Below are 16,936 nucleotides of genomic sequence, written 5' to 3' on the forward strand. Positions count from 1 at the left end.
ATTTAATGTCTACAGAGGATTCTTGGAGAGTTACTAATTTAACATTTCATCTCTGCTCTTACCCTCAAAATATCCCCTTTGCCTGCCAGAACTAATGGTTGGAATAAGCAGACTGATGGCTTGCATGAGACTTGAGGCTCTCTGAGACATCCAGGTGAGGGTCCATTGAGGGCTTTCTCCCTGGAAGTCGGCAAAATGAGAAAATAGTCTAGAGACCCCTAGAGCAGATCCTGAAAAGATGGCAACTCTACTCTGTAATACCCAGATATAAATGTAGAGGAACCCACATCCACAGGGCAAGTGGAGCGAGACTTACAGATGCATTCTTATCATGTTATCCCTGTGCATAGAACATCTCATGGCTTTGGCTCTGTGTTATAATTGAAATATAAGCTCCTTAACATGTCTTCAGAGTCCCGTGTGACTTGACTCCTACCTACTGCTCCAGTGTCACCTCTCTCCCTACTGCACCCACACTGCCCTGGTCCAAGTTCTTGAACGGTAAACCGATTTTCCACCTCCTGTTCTTGGAATGTGTCATTCTCTAAAACGGTACTCATTTTCTCTCTGCTTCTTTCGCTGAATAATGCCACTTCATCCTTTAAATCGACAATTTAATTCCCTTAATCATAATGTCTCCCTTCAGCCCATACCTGTACCTTACTACAACATCTTATACTTTGTGGTCATAGCTTTTATATTGAGCAGTCGCAAGACTTATGAAGAGAACTCACAGAATGAGGGCAGGGTGGTGTTTGGGAATGTGGACTCTGGATCCAGGTGGCCTGGGGTCAGACGCAACTCTGCCGCCTAACCGTGGGATCATAGCTCATGTGACCTTACTGTGCCACGGTTGCTTCATCTGTAAAAATAACAACGGGAAGTGAAGTGTTTATTTTGGGGGAGGATTCAATAATTCAGTTTATGAAGAGCTCAGAACAGTTCCTGGCATGCAGTACACTCATATGGTAGCTTTTAGGATATTGTCGTTATGGCAATTGTCCCTATGCATTTGCATGTGAACTTGGGCCTATTGCTTCCTCCCCACTGGATCTAGTAGTTCCGAGAGAGCAGACGTATGATGATTGCTCTCCCCTGTGTTTCTACCAGTGTCTAATAAATTAACATCTGCTAAATTACTTAACATGAAAATTGTGAACTGATTTTGGCTTTCCAAAGTCAGTTAATGTCCTGCAAGGTAACATTTAAGAGACTGGGTGAGGCGAAAAGTTGTGGACAGTGAGCAGGATGACATTACTGGGGCTTTTTCTCCTCAACACCAAATGATTTATTCAATTTGGTTAAGAGTTCTTAGTTATAACACTTGCTTTCAGCTATTAAAGCGGAAGGACGAACACGGTCAGTACTTTTCAGGAGAACAGAGCGGGTACAGTCCTACCACTTACGGCTGAGCGTGATTTTCCTGCCACTTCAGAAACTGCAAGGGAATTGGGAGTAAATACAATGTGGCTTTAAAATGCGAAATGTAGGGGCTCCTGGGGGGCTCAGTCAGTTGAGCGTCCGACTTCGGCTCAGGTCATGATCTCATGGTTTGTGGGATCGTGCCCCATGTCGGGCTCTGTGCTGACAGTTTGGAGTCTGGAGACTGCTTCAGATTCTGTGTCTCCCTCTCTCTCTGCCCCTCCTCCACTTGTGCTCTGTCTCTCTCTGTCTCTCAAAATTAAATAAATGTAAAAAAAAAAAATTGTTAATGTGAAGTGTAGACTTAAAAAAATTCCCATTTAAGGGGCGCCTGGGTGGCTCACTCGGTTGAGCGTCCGACTTCTGCTCAGGTCATGATCTGGCAATTGACGAGTTCAAGCCCCGCGTCAGGCTCTGTGCTGACAGCTCAGAGCCTGGAGCCTGCTTCAGATTCTGTGTCTCCCTCTCTCTCTGCCCCTCCTCTGCACATGCTCTGTCTCTCTGTCTCAAAAATAAATAAATATTTTAAAAAAAATTTTTTAAATTCCCACTTACCAGGACTGATTCCTTTTTACAAGCAGAAACACATATGAGATTTAGAGAGACACTGTTAACAAAGACACCGAAGAGGGATGCCTGGGGGCCTCAGTTATTGAGCATCTGACTCTTGATTTCAGCTCAGGTCATGGGATTGAGCCCTGTGTTGCGCTCCATGCTAGGTGGGGAGCCTGCTTGGGATTCTCTCTCTCCCTCTGCCCCTCTCCCCCAGTTGTGCTCTCTCAAATACATACATACATATATGCATACATACAACACAAAAGACCCAGAAGAAACCCACCAATCAATATCAAGCTGCTTTACATTCTCACTCTCACTAATATTGGAACACCAAACTGTTTGATCGCATGGGGAGGACTGAAGCCATAATTTTCTGTCCCTGTGTTGAACTGGGCCCAGACACACTTTCCCAATCCCTATTTTATTATTTTTTTTTATTTTGTTGTTGTTCAGCTTTTATTTTGTAATCATAAACGTAGCTCTGCAATCCAGCCAGACTTGGCGGGGAATCAGGAAACTAGGGGACCCATAGAACTGCAGCCAGAGCACAAAGATTGTAGGATGTTTTGAGTAGATGGGGGTGAAGGACTGCTCCCCTGAGCGACAGAAGGAACAGTCTGGCAGTTTAGATGTAACGCGAGTCAAATGCACTAGATTTGTCCGCAGTTGGCAACGGTGATCTTGCTGCTCTTGCCAATGCTGGACCCAAAGTGTTCCCTGGCTTCCACAACATTCGTGCCCTCTTTCGTCTTGCCAAAGACCACCTGCTCACCATCACACTCAGTGCTGGCAGCGCAGACGAAACCTGGGAACCATTCGTGTTGGGTCCAGCCGACCACGGATGAGATGCCAGGATCCCTATGCTTCAGGATGACATTCTCATCAAGTTTCTCCCCATAAGTGGGCTTGCTGCCAGCGCCATTATAGCGTGTGAAGTCACCACCTTGGCACATTAATCGTGAACCAATCCCGTGAAAGCAGGAAACTTTATAACCAAATCCATTCTCCACAGTGCACAGAACACAACAATTTTCCGTTGTCTTTGGAACTTTGTCTGCAAACAGATCGAAGGAGACATGGCCAAAGGGTTTGCTGTCCAGGGTGATGTTGAAGAAGACAGTGGGGTGGATCATGAGTGGGCGGCTCCTGGGCTCTGGCATCCGCAAAGCTCCAATCCCTACTTTAAACACTGAGACCAAGTAATAATAACTTAATATCTTGCTCCAGGAAATACCAACTGAACAGCTCACTTATCAAGCTTTCCTTCAACACCTTCACCTTGTTGTACCTACCAAGCTACTATTTTTTTTAAGTTTTTGTTTGTTTGTTTGTTTGTTTGTTTTATTCATTTTGAGACAGAGATAGAGAGCAAGCAGAAGAGGGGCAGAGAGAGAGGGAGACAGAATCCCAAGCAGGCTCCGTGCTGTCAGTGCAGAGCCTGATGCAGGGTTCAGTGTCACGAACCGTGAGATCATGACCTGAGGCGAAGTCAAGAGTCAGATGCTCAACAGACTGAGCCACCCAGGCGCCCCATAAAGCTACTATTTGTAAGCTCTGCCCAAACTCAACCAATTCTTTGTTTTGCAAGGCTCACCTCGTAATCGTTCATGCCAGGTCTGAAAACCTTATAAATAGCCTGATTTTCCCCTTTTGAGATACCAATGGACTGTCAAGAGAGTATTTTCCATTTCTGCGGTGGGTTCAATAAACTCAGCTCTGCTTGATCACTAGCTGATATGGTGGTCTTTGGGGGTCTTGACAGTAGATACACTGTAAGTTTTTGGTGGACACATACATTCATTCTCGTTGACTGTATGCCTAGGAGTGAACCTTGAGGTCATAGAATAAGAATATGGAATATATTGTCAAGTAGTGGCCTCCTCCCTATATCCATGTCTTTTTCTAGCTCCCACGCACATTAGTTATGCGAGTAGCTTTGGCCAATAGCTTATCAGCGAACGTGACATAATGTTCAGAAATCTGAAAAGTGTATGTCCTCTTGGAACACTGTTGCCATGTGAAGAAGCCTGGGTTAGCTTCCTGAAGACAGGGAACCAACAGCCATCACCGAACATAAGAGTGAAGTCGTTTTTATCCGGTCCCAGACAAGCCATAATGCAGTAACATTGCCCGGTCTTGTCTTCCCTGAGCAAAACTAGTGGAAGAACCATCTGGTTGAACTAAGTCCAAGTTGCTGATCCAGAGAATCACGAACAAATTAAAGATGTATTGTTTGATGCCACTGAACCTTGAGATGGTTAGTTAATGGGACAATAGGTAACTGATGTGGTGTTTATTAACTTTAATGGAAACTGCCAAACAGCTCTCCAAAGTGGCTGCACCATTTTAACACTCCCACCAAGAAAGGATGAGAGTTCAAGTTGTTCCACATCCTCACCGACACTTGGTATTGTCCTCCTTGTGTTTTTAGCCACTATTCACAGTAAGGAAGACCTTATCGCACTTTTTTGAATGAGTACTGAGTTGAGCATCTTTTCATATGTTTATTAGCCATTTGGATCTCTTTTTTTTTTTAAGTTCTTGTTCAAGTTGCTTGCCTATTTTTAAAGTATTTTTTAGTATTCATGTTGGAGTTCTTTATAAGTTCAGGAGATGAGTCTTTCTATCAGCTATGTGTAAGGTAAGTGTTTTCTCCAATACTCAGTGGTCTGCCTTTTGATGTTCACAACGGTGTCTTTTGATGATCAGCGGTTTTAAATTTTGATGAATTCTAACTTTTTTTTTCATATATTGTCAGTACTTTTTGTGTCCTTTTTTTTGTCAAAAATTTTTTTAATGTTTTATTTATTCTTGAGAGAGAGAAAGAGACTGAGCATAAGTGAGGGAGGGGCAGAGCGAGAGAGGGACACAGAATCTGAGGCAGGCTCCAGGCTCTGAGCTGTCGGCACAGAGCCCAGCGTGAGACTCAAACTCACAAGCTGTGAGATCATGACCCGAGCCAAAGTTGGATGCTAAACCCAATGAGCCACCCAGGTGCCCCTTTTTGTGTCCTTTTGAAGTCTTCATTTACCAAGGCCATGAAGACATTTTTCTGTGTTCCCTTTTTCAAGCTTGTGGTAGATGGTCTCCATGAGGTTCACCAATTTCTTCCCTCTGCACGCATAATGCCATTCCCCTAATGATAGAAACAATATATTCTTCCTTGCCCTCGGAAGCCGGACTGGCTGGCCTCATGACTCACTTGACCAACAGAATGTTGTGAAAGTAGACATTCTGGAACTTTGGAGGTTTGGTCCTAAAAACCTTTAAGGTGTCCACCACAGTCTATCAGAACACTCACACAAGAGGCAGCCAGCAAGCATGTCTAACTACCCTGAGATTCCTTGCTGGAGGAGTGCTCCCATTAACCTCCCAGCTATTTCAACCATCACAGATGAAGCACCAGGCATGTAAGTGAAAGAGCACATCGAATATTTTATTTGCAAAAGGTGCTATGTGAAGAAATGAGGCCCCAGATACATGGCCCCATCTGAGCTGTGACAGCCATTTTCAGTCTCCTAAGCCATCTTAGCTGAGGCCCCAGATGTCCTAGAGCAGAAATGGTTGTTCCTGGAAGTCCTCTCTGAACCAACGCTGACAAGTGGCTGTGGCCCGGGTCTACTCTCCAGAGCGGTATTGCATTTGGGGTGGTTATTACTGGATCATTAGTGGTACCACCTTTTATACTGGTTACTATGTTCTCGTTGAACCCAAGGGAAAATGAAGACGGGGCCCATTTTGTCTCTCCTGCTGGATTTACAAAGTCCGGTACTTCTAGCTTTTATCACAGAACTGATATGACACTAATAAAGAGAATATAGATGAGCTTTCAGAAAAGAAGACTTTCCCCAAAGGTGTACAGCTCCTCCCACAAATGACTCGGGAGGTTTTTAGGGCTCAAATATTTCTCATGATTAATTTGGTCTGACTGTGCTTTCTACCTACCTCAATTTTTATGTTGAGAAGACAGGAAAACCAGATTAGCCAAAGGGATGGCTATTAAATTAAATAGTATTAGTAAAGTTCATGGACTAGAGCGTAGGCTCACAGTGGACATAATTTGGCCGTGCTGTTGAACCTTTCTGGAACCATTTTAGGGCAATTCAACCTTTTGTTTGGAGCCTTGATGACTTAAGGAGGAAGAGTCAAAATCTGGGAGTCACTCTTATTCAGCGGAAGGAAGCTGTGTATTTCCTTGATCCAAGGATGCATTCTGACCGTGAGGCCAACTGACTACACCCAGGGGTGGTGGGCCGGCAGGCAGCAACCCCCCCCCCCCACCACGCCCCCACCCGTCCCGGGCTGGTCCACCGTCCCCTGCCCACGACACAGAAGCCTCCCTCCCCGGCTGCTTTTCTCAATCACATACGCTTTCAAACATCCACACAACCATCTTGCCTTCTAACAGTTAAAGCAAACTAGTACATTAATAAAACACGGTATTAACAACTATGTAAACGATGCCATTAGACTTCTGTGACAATTCCTATCTTACAGCTAAACAACCCGGGAATCAAACAGGTTAAGTGGTATAGATAAGGACTCACATTTATAACATGACAGGGCTGGGGCTCCATCCTGACTTGCAGGAACGAAATGGTCTATGCTCTGTCCACTGCTCCCGATTGAAGGAAAATAAAAGTTAAGGGCTAGAATGGAAAGAAAAGGGGTATTTTCTGAAACCAGGGCTAAATCTGGATGCTAACAATGACTGTATACCCCATGAGAAATTAATGACAAGAGTCTATTCAGAAGGAAAAAAGTTTTCTTAATTTCTGGGGCATTTGATAATTTCATGGATATTATATGAAAAGGAAATCACTGCATACAAACAAAGAATCACACTGAGGTGTTTACTGTATGTTAATCAATTGGAATTAAAATAAAAATGTAAAAAAAATAATAAACTGAAGCATTTAGACAGTTTAATCAAAAGATGTTTAAATCAGGGACACCTGGGTGGCTCAGTTGGCTAAGCGTCCGACTTCGGCTCAGGTCACGATCTCACGGTTCCTGGGTTTGAGTCCCGTGCTGGGGTCTGTGCTGCCAGCTCAGAGCCTGGAGTCTGCTTTGGATTCTGTGTCTCCCTCTCTCTCTGCCCCTCACCTGCTCGGGCTCTGTCTCTCTCTCTCTCTCAAAAATAAATAAATGAATAAAAATAAACCTTAAAAAATGTTTTTAAAAAGATGTTTAAATCCAATTTAAGGCTAATTCCGTCTGGACTGATCATTTGCAGTGACCTGAATATCATTTTGAGGCATAATGTGCAGATTACACTTCTAAGTCAGAAAATGCTAGAATGATGAAATCTTTATACAGGGACCCCTGAACAACACAGGTTTGAATTGTGTGGGTTCATTTTTTTCAATAAATACAGGACAGTCCTGCAAATGTGTTTTCTCTTCCTTATGATTTCCTTAATCACACTTTCTTTTCTCTCGCTGACTTTATTGTGAGGATAAGTACACAATACACCTAAGATACAAAATATGCGTTAGTGGACTGTTTGTGTTATTGGCAAGCCTTCTGGTCAATAGCGGACTGTTAGCAGTCAGCTTTGGTGGGGAGTCAAAAGTTATATGCAGATTTTCAACTCCGTCAGGGGCTCAGTGCTCCTAAGCCTCACACTCTTCAACAGTCAACTGTATTGTTTCTTCACAGTCTTAAAGGATTTCTGCACCAACGTGGCCAGAAATTTTCATCTGTGTATCCAAACAGATAGATAATTCCTCCCTCGATGCATTTAATTTGGTCAGCCTCGAAAGAATTCGGGCTAGAGGTAATATTTTACACGGGGTTCAGGATGCTACCAGCACAACGCATTTCAAATATACGTGATTTGCTGTTATAAGCAACTGAGTGCAATAAATTTATGCTGTTTTGCCAAAATCTGTCATGCGACGTTGTTATTCATCTGTTCAAGAATAAACATATCTTCTGTGTCATTGTTTTAAGTACTAAAGGGAGGTATAGACGATTTCATAGTCACGGCTGGAAATTATAACACACATATTGGTGCCTCCTCAGCAAGTGTTAGAAGTAGGCAAAAAATAAACCAGTGAAGACATGTATGTTCTGGACACTATCAACCACCTTGACCTGATTGATACCGATGTCACAGGTCACCTTTGTCAGAAAACTGTCCCAAGAATATAGTCGCAGCTTGTTTTCACCACAGAAAGTCCCAGCAGGCAGTCCCCGGGGACAGGAAGGGCCTCCGCCGTGTGGCACCTTCAAACCCACACAGCAGCACCCCCTTTCCCACAACATTTGTCAGAAGAAATGGCAGACCTCGGTGGGCACATTTTCTGGTGCCTGGTGACCATCTAGAACTTTCACGAAGACGCCTGCAGGAAGTCCCTAAGAAATCATCTGACTAAAAATTTTTAGGGGCGCCTGGGTGGCTCAGTCGGTTGAGCGTCTGACGTCGGCTCAGGTCATGATCTCACGGTTCGTGAGTTTGAGCCCCGCATTAGGCTCTGTGCTGACAACTCAGAGCCTGGAGCCTGCTTCCAATTCTGTGTCTTCCTCTCTCTCGGTCCCTCTCCCCCTCATGCTCTGTCTCTTTCTCTCAAAAATAAACCTTAAAAAAAATTTTTTTTTTAAATTTTAGAAGAACTCAACATCTTTGTTATCTTGGGGAAGTACATGTTTGATGCCATAGAATAATGAAATTCCTCATTTTACTCTTCTGTCTTTACTAGAGCTCTTCACATAAGACTTTTTTAAGAAGCCTGCCGTACTGTCCTAACATAGGGCATAGTTTGCATGGCAATAACAGTAGGCAATGCACTAAAAATTATGGCAGAGGGGCGCCTGGGTGGCTCAGTCAGATGAGCGTCCAACTCTTGGTTTTGGCTCAGATCATGATCTCTCAGTTGTGGGTTCGAGCCCTGCATCAGACTCTGTGCTCACAGTGTGAAGACCACTTGTGGAGATTTTTTTTTCTTTCTCCTTCTCCCTGCACCTCTCCTGCTTGCTCTCTATCTCTCTCTCTCAAAGTAGATAAGTAAACTTTGTTTTTTTTTTTAATTATGGCAGAAAAAATGTGGTAGAAAAATTATGATAGAGGTAGATTTTTGCTTTTCAGATAGCCAGTCAATCCTGGAATTTTGCAAATTATCAATTACACAAAGCAAAATAAAATTTTTATTTGTCTTCAGAATCATAAAGAAGAAAATGTGGGCATTTTTAACAAGAAATCAGGAAGTTATTTGTTATACTTAAAAAGTAAATATGCCTTTTAATTTAAATTTTCCTATCAATCGCAACTGTGATATTTAATTTCACACAAAAGGGATGTGAATACCTATGTCTTTGTGGAGTTTTGTGAGCCCTCCTTTCTTTGCAAGTTGATAAATATTATTTTGATAAGCTTCATAATGATGAATGATTTTCTCATATTATGGATTCATTCCTTTGAGTGGCAGTTTAAAAAACCTGATCCCCTAATACAATAAAGTACTTCAGTGAAAAGAAGCTTGAATTTGTTTATCTTTTTGTTTTGTTTTGTTTAGTTTTGTTTTTACAGCACTTGTAAAGATAGTAAAAACTTTGGAAGTCCAACAGAAGAATTGCTTTGGTGCCACAGTAAGAGACAAAGTAAGTTGTTGGCTGTGAAAAACCCTGGGCATGTCTCCAGGGAATATGTCTGTAATAAAGGGAGATCCTACGTCATGAAAAATCCATAGAATTTATTTTATAATGGGTGTTTGACACTCATCCCACATTCACATTTGCTCTGTTATAACCTCTAAGAACTATTTTAGCCAATGTTAGACCTCTCCTAGCAAAATGACCCTTTTCCTTTTAGATTCTGTCTTAAGTACACTCCCAATAAACAAAGTCAAGGCAAATGGTCTGTAAAATACAGATTATGCAAAATAAGTGTGCCATCGGTGTTTTCTGATATACAGATGTTAAGATATTAAGCTACCATCGATGTTTTCTGATACACAGAAGAAAAAGCAGCATAGAAATGCAGGCTCTTCTGTCAACCACCAGATCTGCAACGCCCGTCATGGGCAGCCGTGCCGTCACAAGAGTAGACTTCTAGGTGTTCCCTAACTCAGTCTCTCGCGTCCTGAGACGTGGCGTTTACACCTCGGCACCAAAGGCAAAATGGATGCTTATTTAAGGCGTTTTTGTTTTGTTTTGTTTTTTACCTACCCCTTACAATACCTTGATTAAAAGTAATTGCCACTTTCAGCGTAACACTCAGCATTATGTAAATATGATCCTTCCCACTGGCATTCGCGAAGGTGGTCCTCTAACTTTCCAACAGATGTACAACTTGTGAACATATGTGGTTGCGCTTACATTTACAGAAGCTTTTTTAAAAACACGAGGCACTGGTCTCACTAATTGACTAAAAATGGGACATGAGTAACAAATAAGGAATAATGAAATGGGAGAGCACTGTAAGGGAGACTAATGTTAATGAGGAGGGGAAAAATCGCTTTCTTAGGTCAATCTGAAGAGGTTTATCATCTGCACTGTTGTTACCATCCAAACAGCCTCTAGACCATGGCAGAATTCATGGTAATCTTGAGTTAATGATTCCCATGTAGGGGGAAATAAAAAAAAAATTTAAAAAAAAGTTTTGTTACCTAAAAGTTGGGGATGACTTTTGATATATGTAGAAATTCCTCAACGGATTATTTTCTCTCTCATCATAGAATTTATACTGAATTGAGAAAAACAGCATAAAACATTTGACAGCAGATGTAAACTCAGTCTGCTGAGACAGATCCACTTATAATCTTGAAGAATGGTGTATCAATTAAAGTGAAGGATTAGGGGGGCGCCTGGGTGGCTCAGTTGGTTGAGCGTCCGACTTCGGCTCAGGTCATGATCTCACGGTTTGTGAGTTCGAGCCCCGCGTCGGGCTCTGTGCTGACAGCTCAGAGCCTGGAGGCTGTTTCGGATTCTGTGTGTCTCTCTCTCTGCTCCTCCCCTGTTCATGCTCTGTCTCTGTCTCTCAAAATAAATAAATAAACATTAAAAAAATTTAAAAAACAAAGTGAAGGATTGGGGTGCCTGGGTGGCTCCACTGGTTAAGCATCCAACTCCTGATTTCGGCTCAGGTCATGATCTCACTGTTCGTGAGTTTCAGCGCCGCATCAGACTCTGCACTGACAGAGCCCCTCCCCTGCTCGTGCTCTCTCTCTCAAAATAAATAAATAAAACTCGAAAAAAAAATTTTTTAATACAGTGAAGGAATTATTTCTGGATGTGATTAATCAGCTAAGATGAAAAATCATCCCAAGCTATTTCTGATCGCTTACTATCTGCAAGGCATTTTAATAACAACCTGATACTTGGAATGATGTCAAGAAGGATTAAAAAAATAGCCTTACAATCAGGGAATTGACAGCCTAATAGGAGACATATAAATATAATAGTATTAACTAGAAAAACTGTATTTCCAGGTGTAAAAATGCAGAAGTACAAAAGAAGGGCCAGGGCATTCTTAAATCCAAGGAACTCAGATAACTGTACAAATGTGATGCTAATTCGAGCTGACCACTGGCGCATGGGGAAGATTTGGATGGGGCATTTGCATGGAGAAAGGGGGAGAAATGGTAGAATTCTCTTGGAGGGTGTGTGGGGTATCCAGCACGCTGGTGCGACTGTGCAAGCACAGGGATGGGGGGGGGTGCTGTACACACAGTCTACACTGTGTAGCAAAAGCAGTGTCATTCGGTAGACGACAGCAGAGGTGCAGACTTATACACACCGCTTCTGAATGCCACGTATCCCCCCGTGTGACCTGGGCTAATTCACACAGGATCTATAAACCATAGTTTTGTCGTCTGAAAACAATCAGGATGAAAACACCTACGTGCTTTCATAGGAGGCTTGAGACCGCATACTTAGCTTTACAAGGTAAATAAGGTACAAGGTTTATTTTGTAGGGAAAAATGTATGCTTCCGTAGAAAATTATGCATTGTCCCGATTCTAGAGCTTACTGGATTCTGATTCTGTGGCCGGTGTTCCGCAACGTTGTAAATTACGGCGAACTCACAACAGTGCAAAGTAACCCTTGCTGGTGACAAGCGAATTCAGTCCTGTCAGGCAGAAGCTGAACTGGCTTCTCTCCCCACAGCAATGTTTTGTCTCCATTTGTACATTCATTTCAACATTGCTTCCCTTTTAGTTTTATATATTTATTTATTTTAGAGAGAGAGAACGTGGGGGAGGGGCAAAGGGAGAGGGAGAGAGAATCTTAAGCAGGCTTTTAGGCGTGGACCCCAACACAGGACCCGATCTCACAACCTCATGACCGTGAGCTCACTACCCGAGCCAACATCAAGGCTCGAGCCACCCAGGTGCCCCGACACTCCTTCACTTCTTCCTACCAATTTGTGCTTTTTGACTTTTTTTTTTTAATTGGTCACTATGTTTGCCTGATTCCTTCATTAATTGAATAAAATCTTTTCACCTCTCTTCCAAGACTTCATTCTTTCTACTAAACATTATTTTGCTAAGGTAGCTGCATACTATGTGTGGCTCTGGTTGATTGCTACTGACTCTGGATACACTTCAGGGTATTTACCCATATTTTTTTTTAATTTTTTTAATGTTTTTATTTATTTTTGAGACAGAGAGAGACAGAGCATGAGCAGGGGAGGGTCAGAGAGAGAGGGAGACAGAGAATCCGAAGCAGGCTCCAGGCTCTGAGCTGTCGACACAGTTCCCGACGCGGGGCGCGAGCTCATGGAGTGTGAGATCATGACCTGAGCTGAAGTCGGACGCTCAACCGCCTGAGCCACCCAGGCACCCCAGTATTTACCCATATTTTTAAAAATCCAAGTGTGTGACGCACGGGCTGAATTGATCGCAAGCACAAAGTAAATGGCAGTGTTTGGAAAGAAATGTTTCACCTACGGCTTCATAACTCAGCACATGGTCGCTCCTGCTCATGGTTGCCTCCCCAAGACCCTTTTCAGCGCTCCTTTTACCTCCTTGTTCCTTAAGGTGTATATGAGTGGGTTCAGCATGGGGGTAACCAGGTTGTAGAAGAGGGTGAGAAACTTGCCCTGGTCTTGGGAAGCGCTGTTCCCGGGCTGCATGTACATGTAGATGATGCTCCCGTAGAACAGAGAGACCACGGTCAGGTGGGAGCTGCAGGTGTTGAATGCCTTGCGGCGCCCAGCGGCCGATTGGATCTTCAGCACGGCTGCTGCGATGTGGCCGTAGGACACGAGAATGAGAGCGAGGGGCAGGAGGACGATGAGGACGGCGAAGGTGAAGGCCAGCATTTCCACCGCGCGGGCGTCCACACAAGCCATCTTGATCAGTGCTGGCATTTCACAGAGGAAGTGGTTGACCCTGCGCCGGCCACATCTGGACAGAGTCATTGCGAGCGGGGACATGACGATGGCATTGACCAGTCCACTCCCCCAGGCCACGGCCACCAGTCGCAAACACAGCTGGGGGTGCACAATGACCAGATAGTGCAGAGGCCTGCAGACCGCAGCGAAGCGGTCATAGGCCATCACGGCCAGGAGGATGCACTCCACGCTCCCCACACAGAGGAAGGAGAAGAGCTGGACCGCACAGCCAGCGTAGCTTATGGTCTTGTCAGGGCCCCAGAGATTCACCAGCATCTGCGGGATACAGCTCGTACTGAAGCAGAGATCTAGAAAGGAGAGATTGGCCAGAAAGAAGTACATTGGGGTATGAAGTCGAGGGTCTAAAATACACACAAGGATTATGGTTGAGTTTCCCAACACAGCCACTGAATACAGAGTGAAATTGACCACGAAGAGTACCAGCTCCAGCCTCGGACGATCAGAGAAGCCCACTAAGATAAAACCATACTCTGAGCTGTCATTGGATTTTTCCATGGTCTTCCTTTCACATCATCTGTATACCTGTAAGAATAAAACAAACACTGAATCGATATTTTCTAAAGCCCCTGAATGTCGGGACCTTTAAGGAACAGGTAAGCCACCAAGTCCAATATCAGAATAGCTTCTGCCCAGCTATAGAAGCCGTTCATCATTTGTTCAAACACGTAATGCAAATTATTTCATTGTTGGAAAATTCCAGCTTCTAATCATCATCCATTTATTAAGGAGGAATTTTTTTCCTAATTCATGAGAAAGAGAATTTCAACTTCATTGAATATACTTCATATCTAATCTCTCTTCATATGACAGCCATTTACATGTTTTGAACTAAACTAAATTTTCTTTAGGTCAAGACATTCAATTTCCCTTAATGATTCTCCCTATAACAAGGGTATCAAGTCTATGATCACCTTGCAACCATCTTCCACGTACCCTCAATGTTGGCCATGACCTTCTGGAAATGTGACAGCCAGGGCTGAGTTCAGTATCCAAGATATGATTGGAAAAACACAAGGTAAAGAGAAACTAACATGACCTGGAGATTAGATCCTTATTAAGAAGGAATAAGCGTGCAATTACTTCATGGTGTCAATGTCACCTTTTTATTTAGGTTATAATTGAATCTGCCAAATATTTACTGATTCCTGTGAAATGCTGTCAAGTCAAATCTCTTTCATTCGTTTCTCTGAAAGAAAAAGACTTCTGCAGTGTAGAATTGCGAGGATCAAGGGAGATATCACACCCACTAATAAAATGGCAACTTTGGGCACATTGGTCTTCTGGTCGTCTTTCAGAAACATGGCAACAGCATAATTAGCTTGTGGAAGAGAGGTGCATGGCCAGAGGGATGAAGGGAGAGAGAAGGAAAGAGACTGTGGTAAAGAGAGTGATTTAAAAAGTAGATGGAAAAAGATTGAGGCTCAAAAGAATAAAGGCTCAAAAGAATAAAGAGAGCTGGCTTCATAAAAAGACAGGTGTATACTTGGAATCGAGGATGCCAGGATAATAACGACCCTAACAAAGAAAGGGAGAAAAGTGTGACAACAGCAGAAAAGCAGGTACAGAAGGAAAAGTACCTCAGACCGTCTGTCATGTTGATTCTGTGAGAACCGAAGCCAAAATAATGACTACAATTATTAAATGGCCATTGTAAAATATCTACTCTGCTGTGTGATCTAGAGGATCAAGGGCTGCTTCGATTATGATAATATGTTCAACTAGCAAGGTGGGACAGATGAAGGCAGAGGAGAACACAAGTTGTCACAAATGTTTTAATTTTCAAATTAGAAAACCGTATCTTTGCTGATAACTGCTCAGCTTCAAAGTTCTTACAGTAAATTTATTTTCCACAGCAAAATACAATATACCAAAGTGAAAGAAAGAAAGTTTTCTTAATTTTCTCTAATCATTTAGGCTTACCTGACTTCAACTGTCCCAAAGGATTTAGGGATAACACATAGTAATGTTTTTTCCTCACGTTGGGATTTGTTACCTGGGATTTTGTGGGAGATTGTGCCGTTAACGTAAGTAGAAAATAAAGATAGGGTGATGTGAGACTAATGCACCAGAAATCATATAGAAGCGGTTACAAAGACCTCAGCTTGTCCAGAAAGGGTACGACATACAAGCCCTGAGCTGACTTGTGTGCATTAGATTCTAGTTTCTTCCTGAAGATAAGAGTTGTAAAAGCTGTGTGATTTCTCTAATAATTTGACTAACGTGATAGAGTAATGGTGTGTTGCTACCTCAGAGGAAAAGTAAAATAGAGCAATTGCTGTAGGGCAGTTAAATTATAGAGGAAAAAAAGGCAACTGTCGTGGAAAATAGGGTTAGCTGTTCCTCCTCTGTCTGCCTGCCATTTGGGCCGAATAGCCAGCCTTCAGGAGCCTTCTAGGAGCCGTCCACCCAAACCCCAAGGTGAGGCAAAGACTTCCTGCTGACCCCAGAAGATAACCAGTGCAGGCGTGGAAGCTCTTATAGATGCACATAGAATAAATGGAGGACTAATTTCTTAGCATCAAAATGGTACCTAGAGGTTGACAGCATGTTTCCTTGTTGAGATTGCAGGGACTGTGTACTCCTTTGGGTAATTAGCAGGGCTACAGAAGAAACTAGAGGTGCAAATTCTTCGGGGAAATCTTGGAATAACACCAAGATGATTGGGCATCAGCACTCTTAGATTCTTGGTTTCTACCTGGGGCCATAGTCTCAAATTTTGATGTGTGTGGTGGGGGTGGGGGGCGGTTAACTATTTCTGGTGTTTGGTGGGACAAAAAAGTTCAAGTTTGGCAATATAGCACAAATAGGAACATCTTCCAAGCACCTCTTTGTCCTTGAAGTGAGATTTAGTCTGTTTTCTAAGGAAACAATCTTAAAGTCAAATTTCTTTCCATTTTAATATAATTTTCAAAAGGGTAATGCAAAAGAGTAAATAAAGTTTCTCTTTGTAACTTGATTTTTAACTTTTATTTTCACTTAGGTTGGCGAAGTTTCTAGAATATAGTAAACATAAAGCAAATACTTGGAATTTGATCGATTGGTGTTCTTTACATTATAATCAAACAAATGGGCAGTGGATAACAAGATGAAATGTAGTGAAATAGTAATTCATAAGATCCCAAAATACATAAAACTTTTTCAACCTCATTTATGATTTATAATTATTTATAATTAAATAAATACAAATTAAAACACTGCGATCTTTTCACTTTGGTAATATCCAATCTGTGAGGATATGAGAGAATGGCACTCATACACTGCCTGTGGGAATGTCAATCAGGTTTACAATTTTGGAGGATGGTTTTACCAAATTTAAATTTGGCAAATGCACAAATCTTTGACCCACTAATTCCAATTCCTTGAATTTATTATTAGGATTGCTTCCATAGGTGTGTAAAGATATATATGTATCTTTATATCTATATACCTCTATGGATATCACAGTTACATTGTGGCTAAAAAAGGAAACAGACTAAATGTCCATTAACTGAATAATAAATGTTTACACAGTTGTAAGATAAATAACATAAAAAGCACAAACAATGTAATGTGTATTGATATTGGTGTTTGTAAAGAATTGAGGAGCACCTGGGTGGCT

The 16,936-nt window shown here is 42.5% G+C and overlaps 2 protein-coding genes across 2 annotated transcripts; both read right to left on the reverse strand.

The window, feature by feature from the left end:
* Positions 1-2,605: 2,605 nt before the first annotated feature.
* On the reverse strand, positions 2,606-3,113 carry LOC121020632 (peptidyl-prolyl cis-trans isomerase A-like). Its single transcript, XM_040460737.1, has one exon. It carries the CDS (start codon positions 3,111-3,113, stop codon positions 2,631-2,633), a length of 483 nt encoding a protein of 160 aa, XP_040316671.1. The 3' UTR covers positions 2,606-2,630.
* A 9,790-nt stretch (positions 3,114-12,903) lies between these two features.
* Positions 12,904-13,833, reverse strand: LOC121020434 (putative olfactory receptor 2W6). The gene has a single exon (XM_040460483.1). It carries the CDS (start codon positions 13,831-13,833, stop codon positions 12,904-12,906), a length of 930 nt encoding a protein of 309 aa, XP_040316417.1.
* Positions 13,834-16,936: the final 3,103 nt, after the last annotated feature.

Source organism: Herpailurus yagouaroundi, unplaced genomic scaffold, assembly GCF_014898765.1.
Source record: "Herpailurus yagouaroundi ecotype Mexico unplaced genomic scaffold, PumYag 250, whole genome shotgun sequence".
Classification (NCBI taxonomy): Eukaryota; Metazoa; Chordata; class Mammalia; order Carnivora; family Felidae; genus Herpailurus; species Herpailurus yagouaroundi.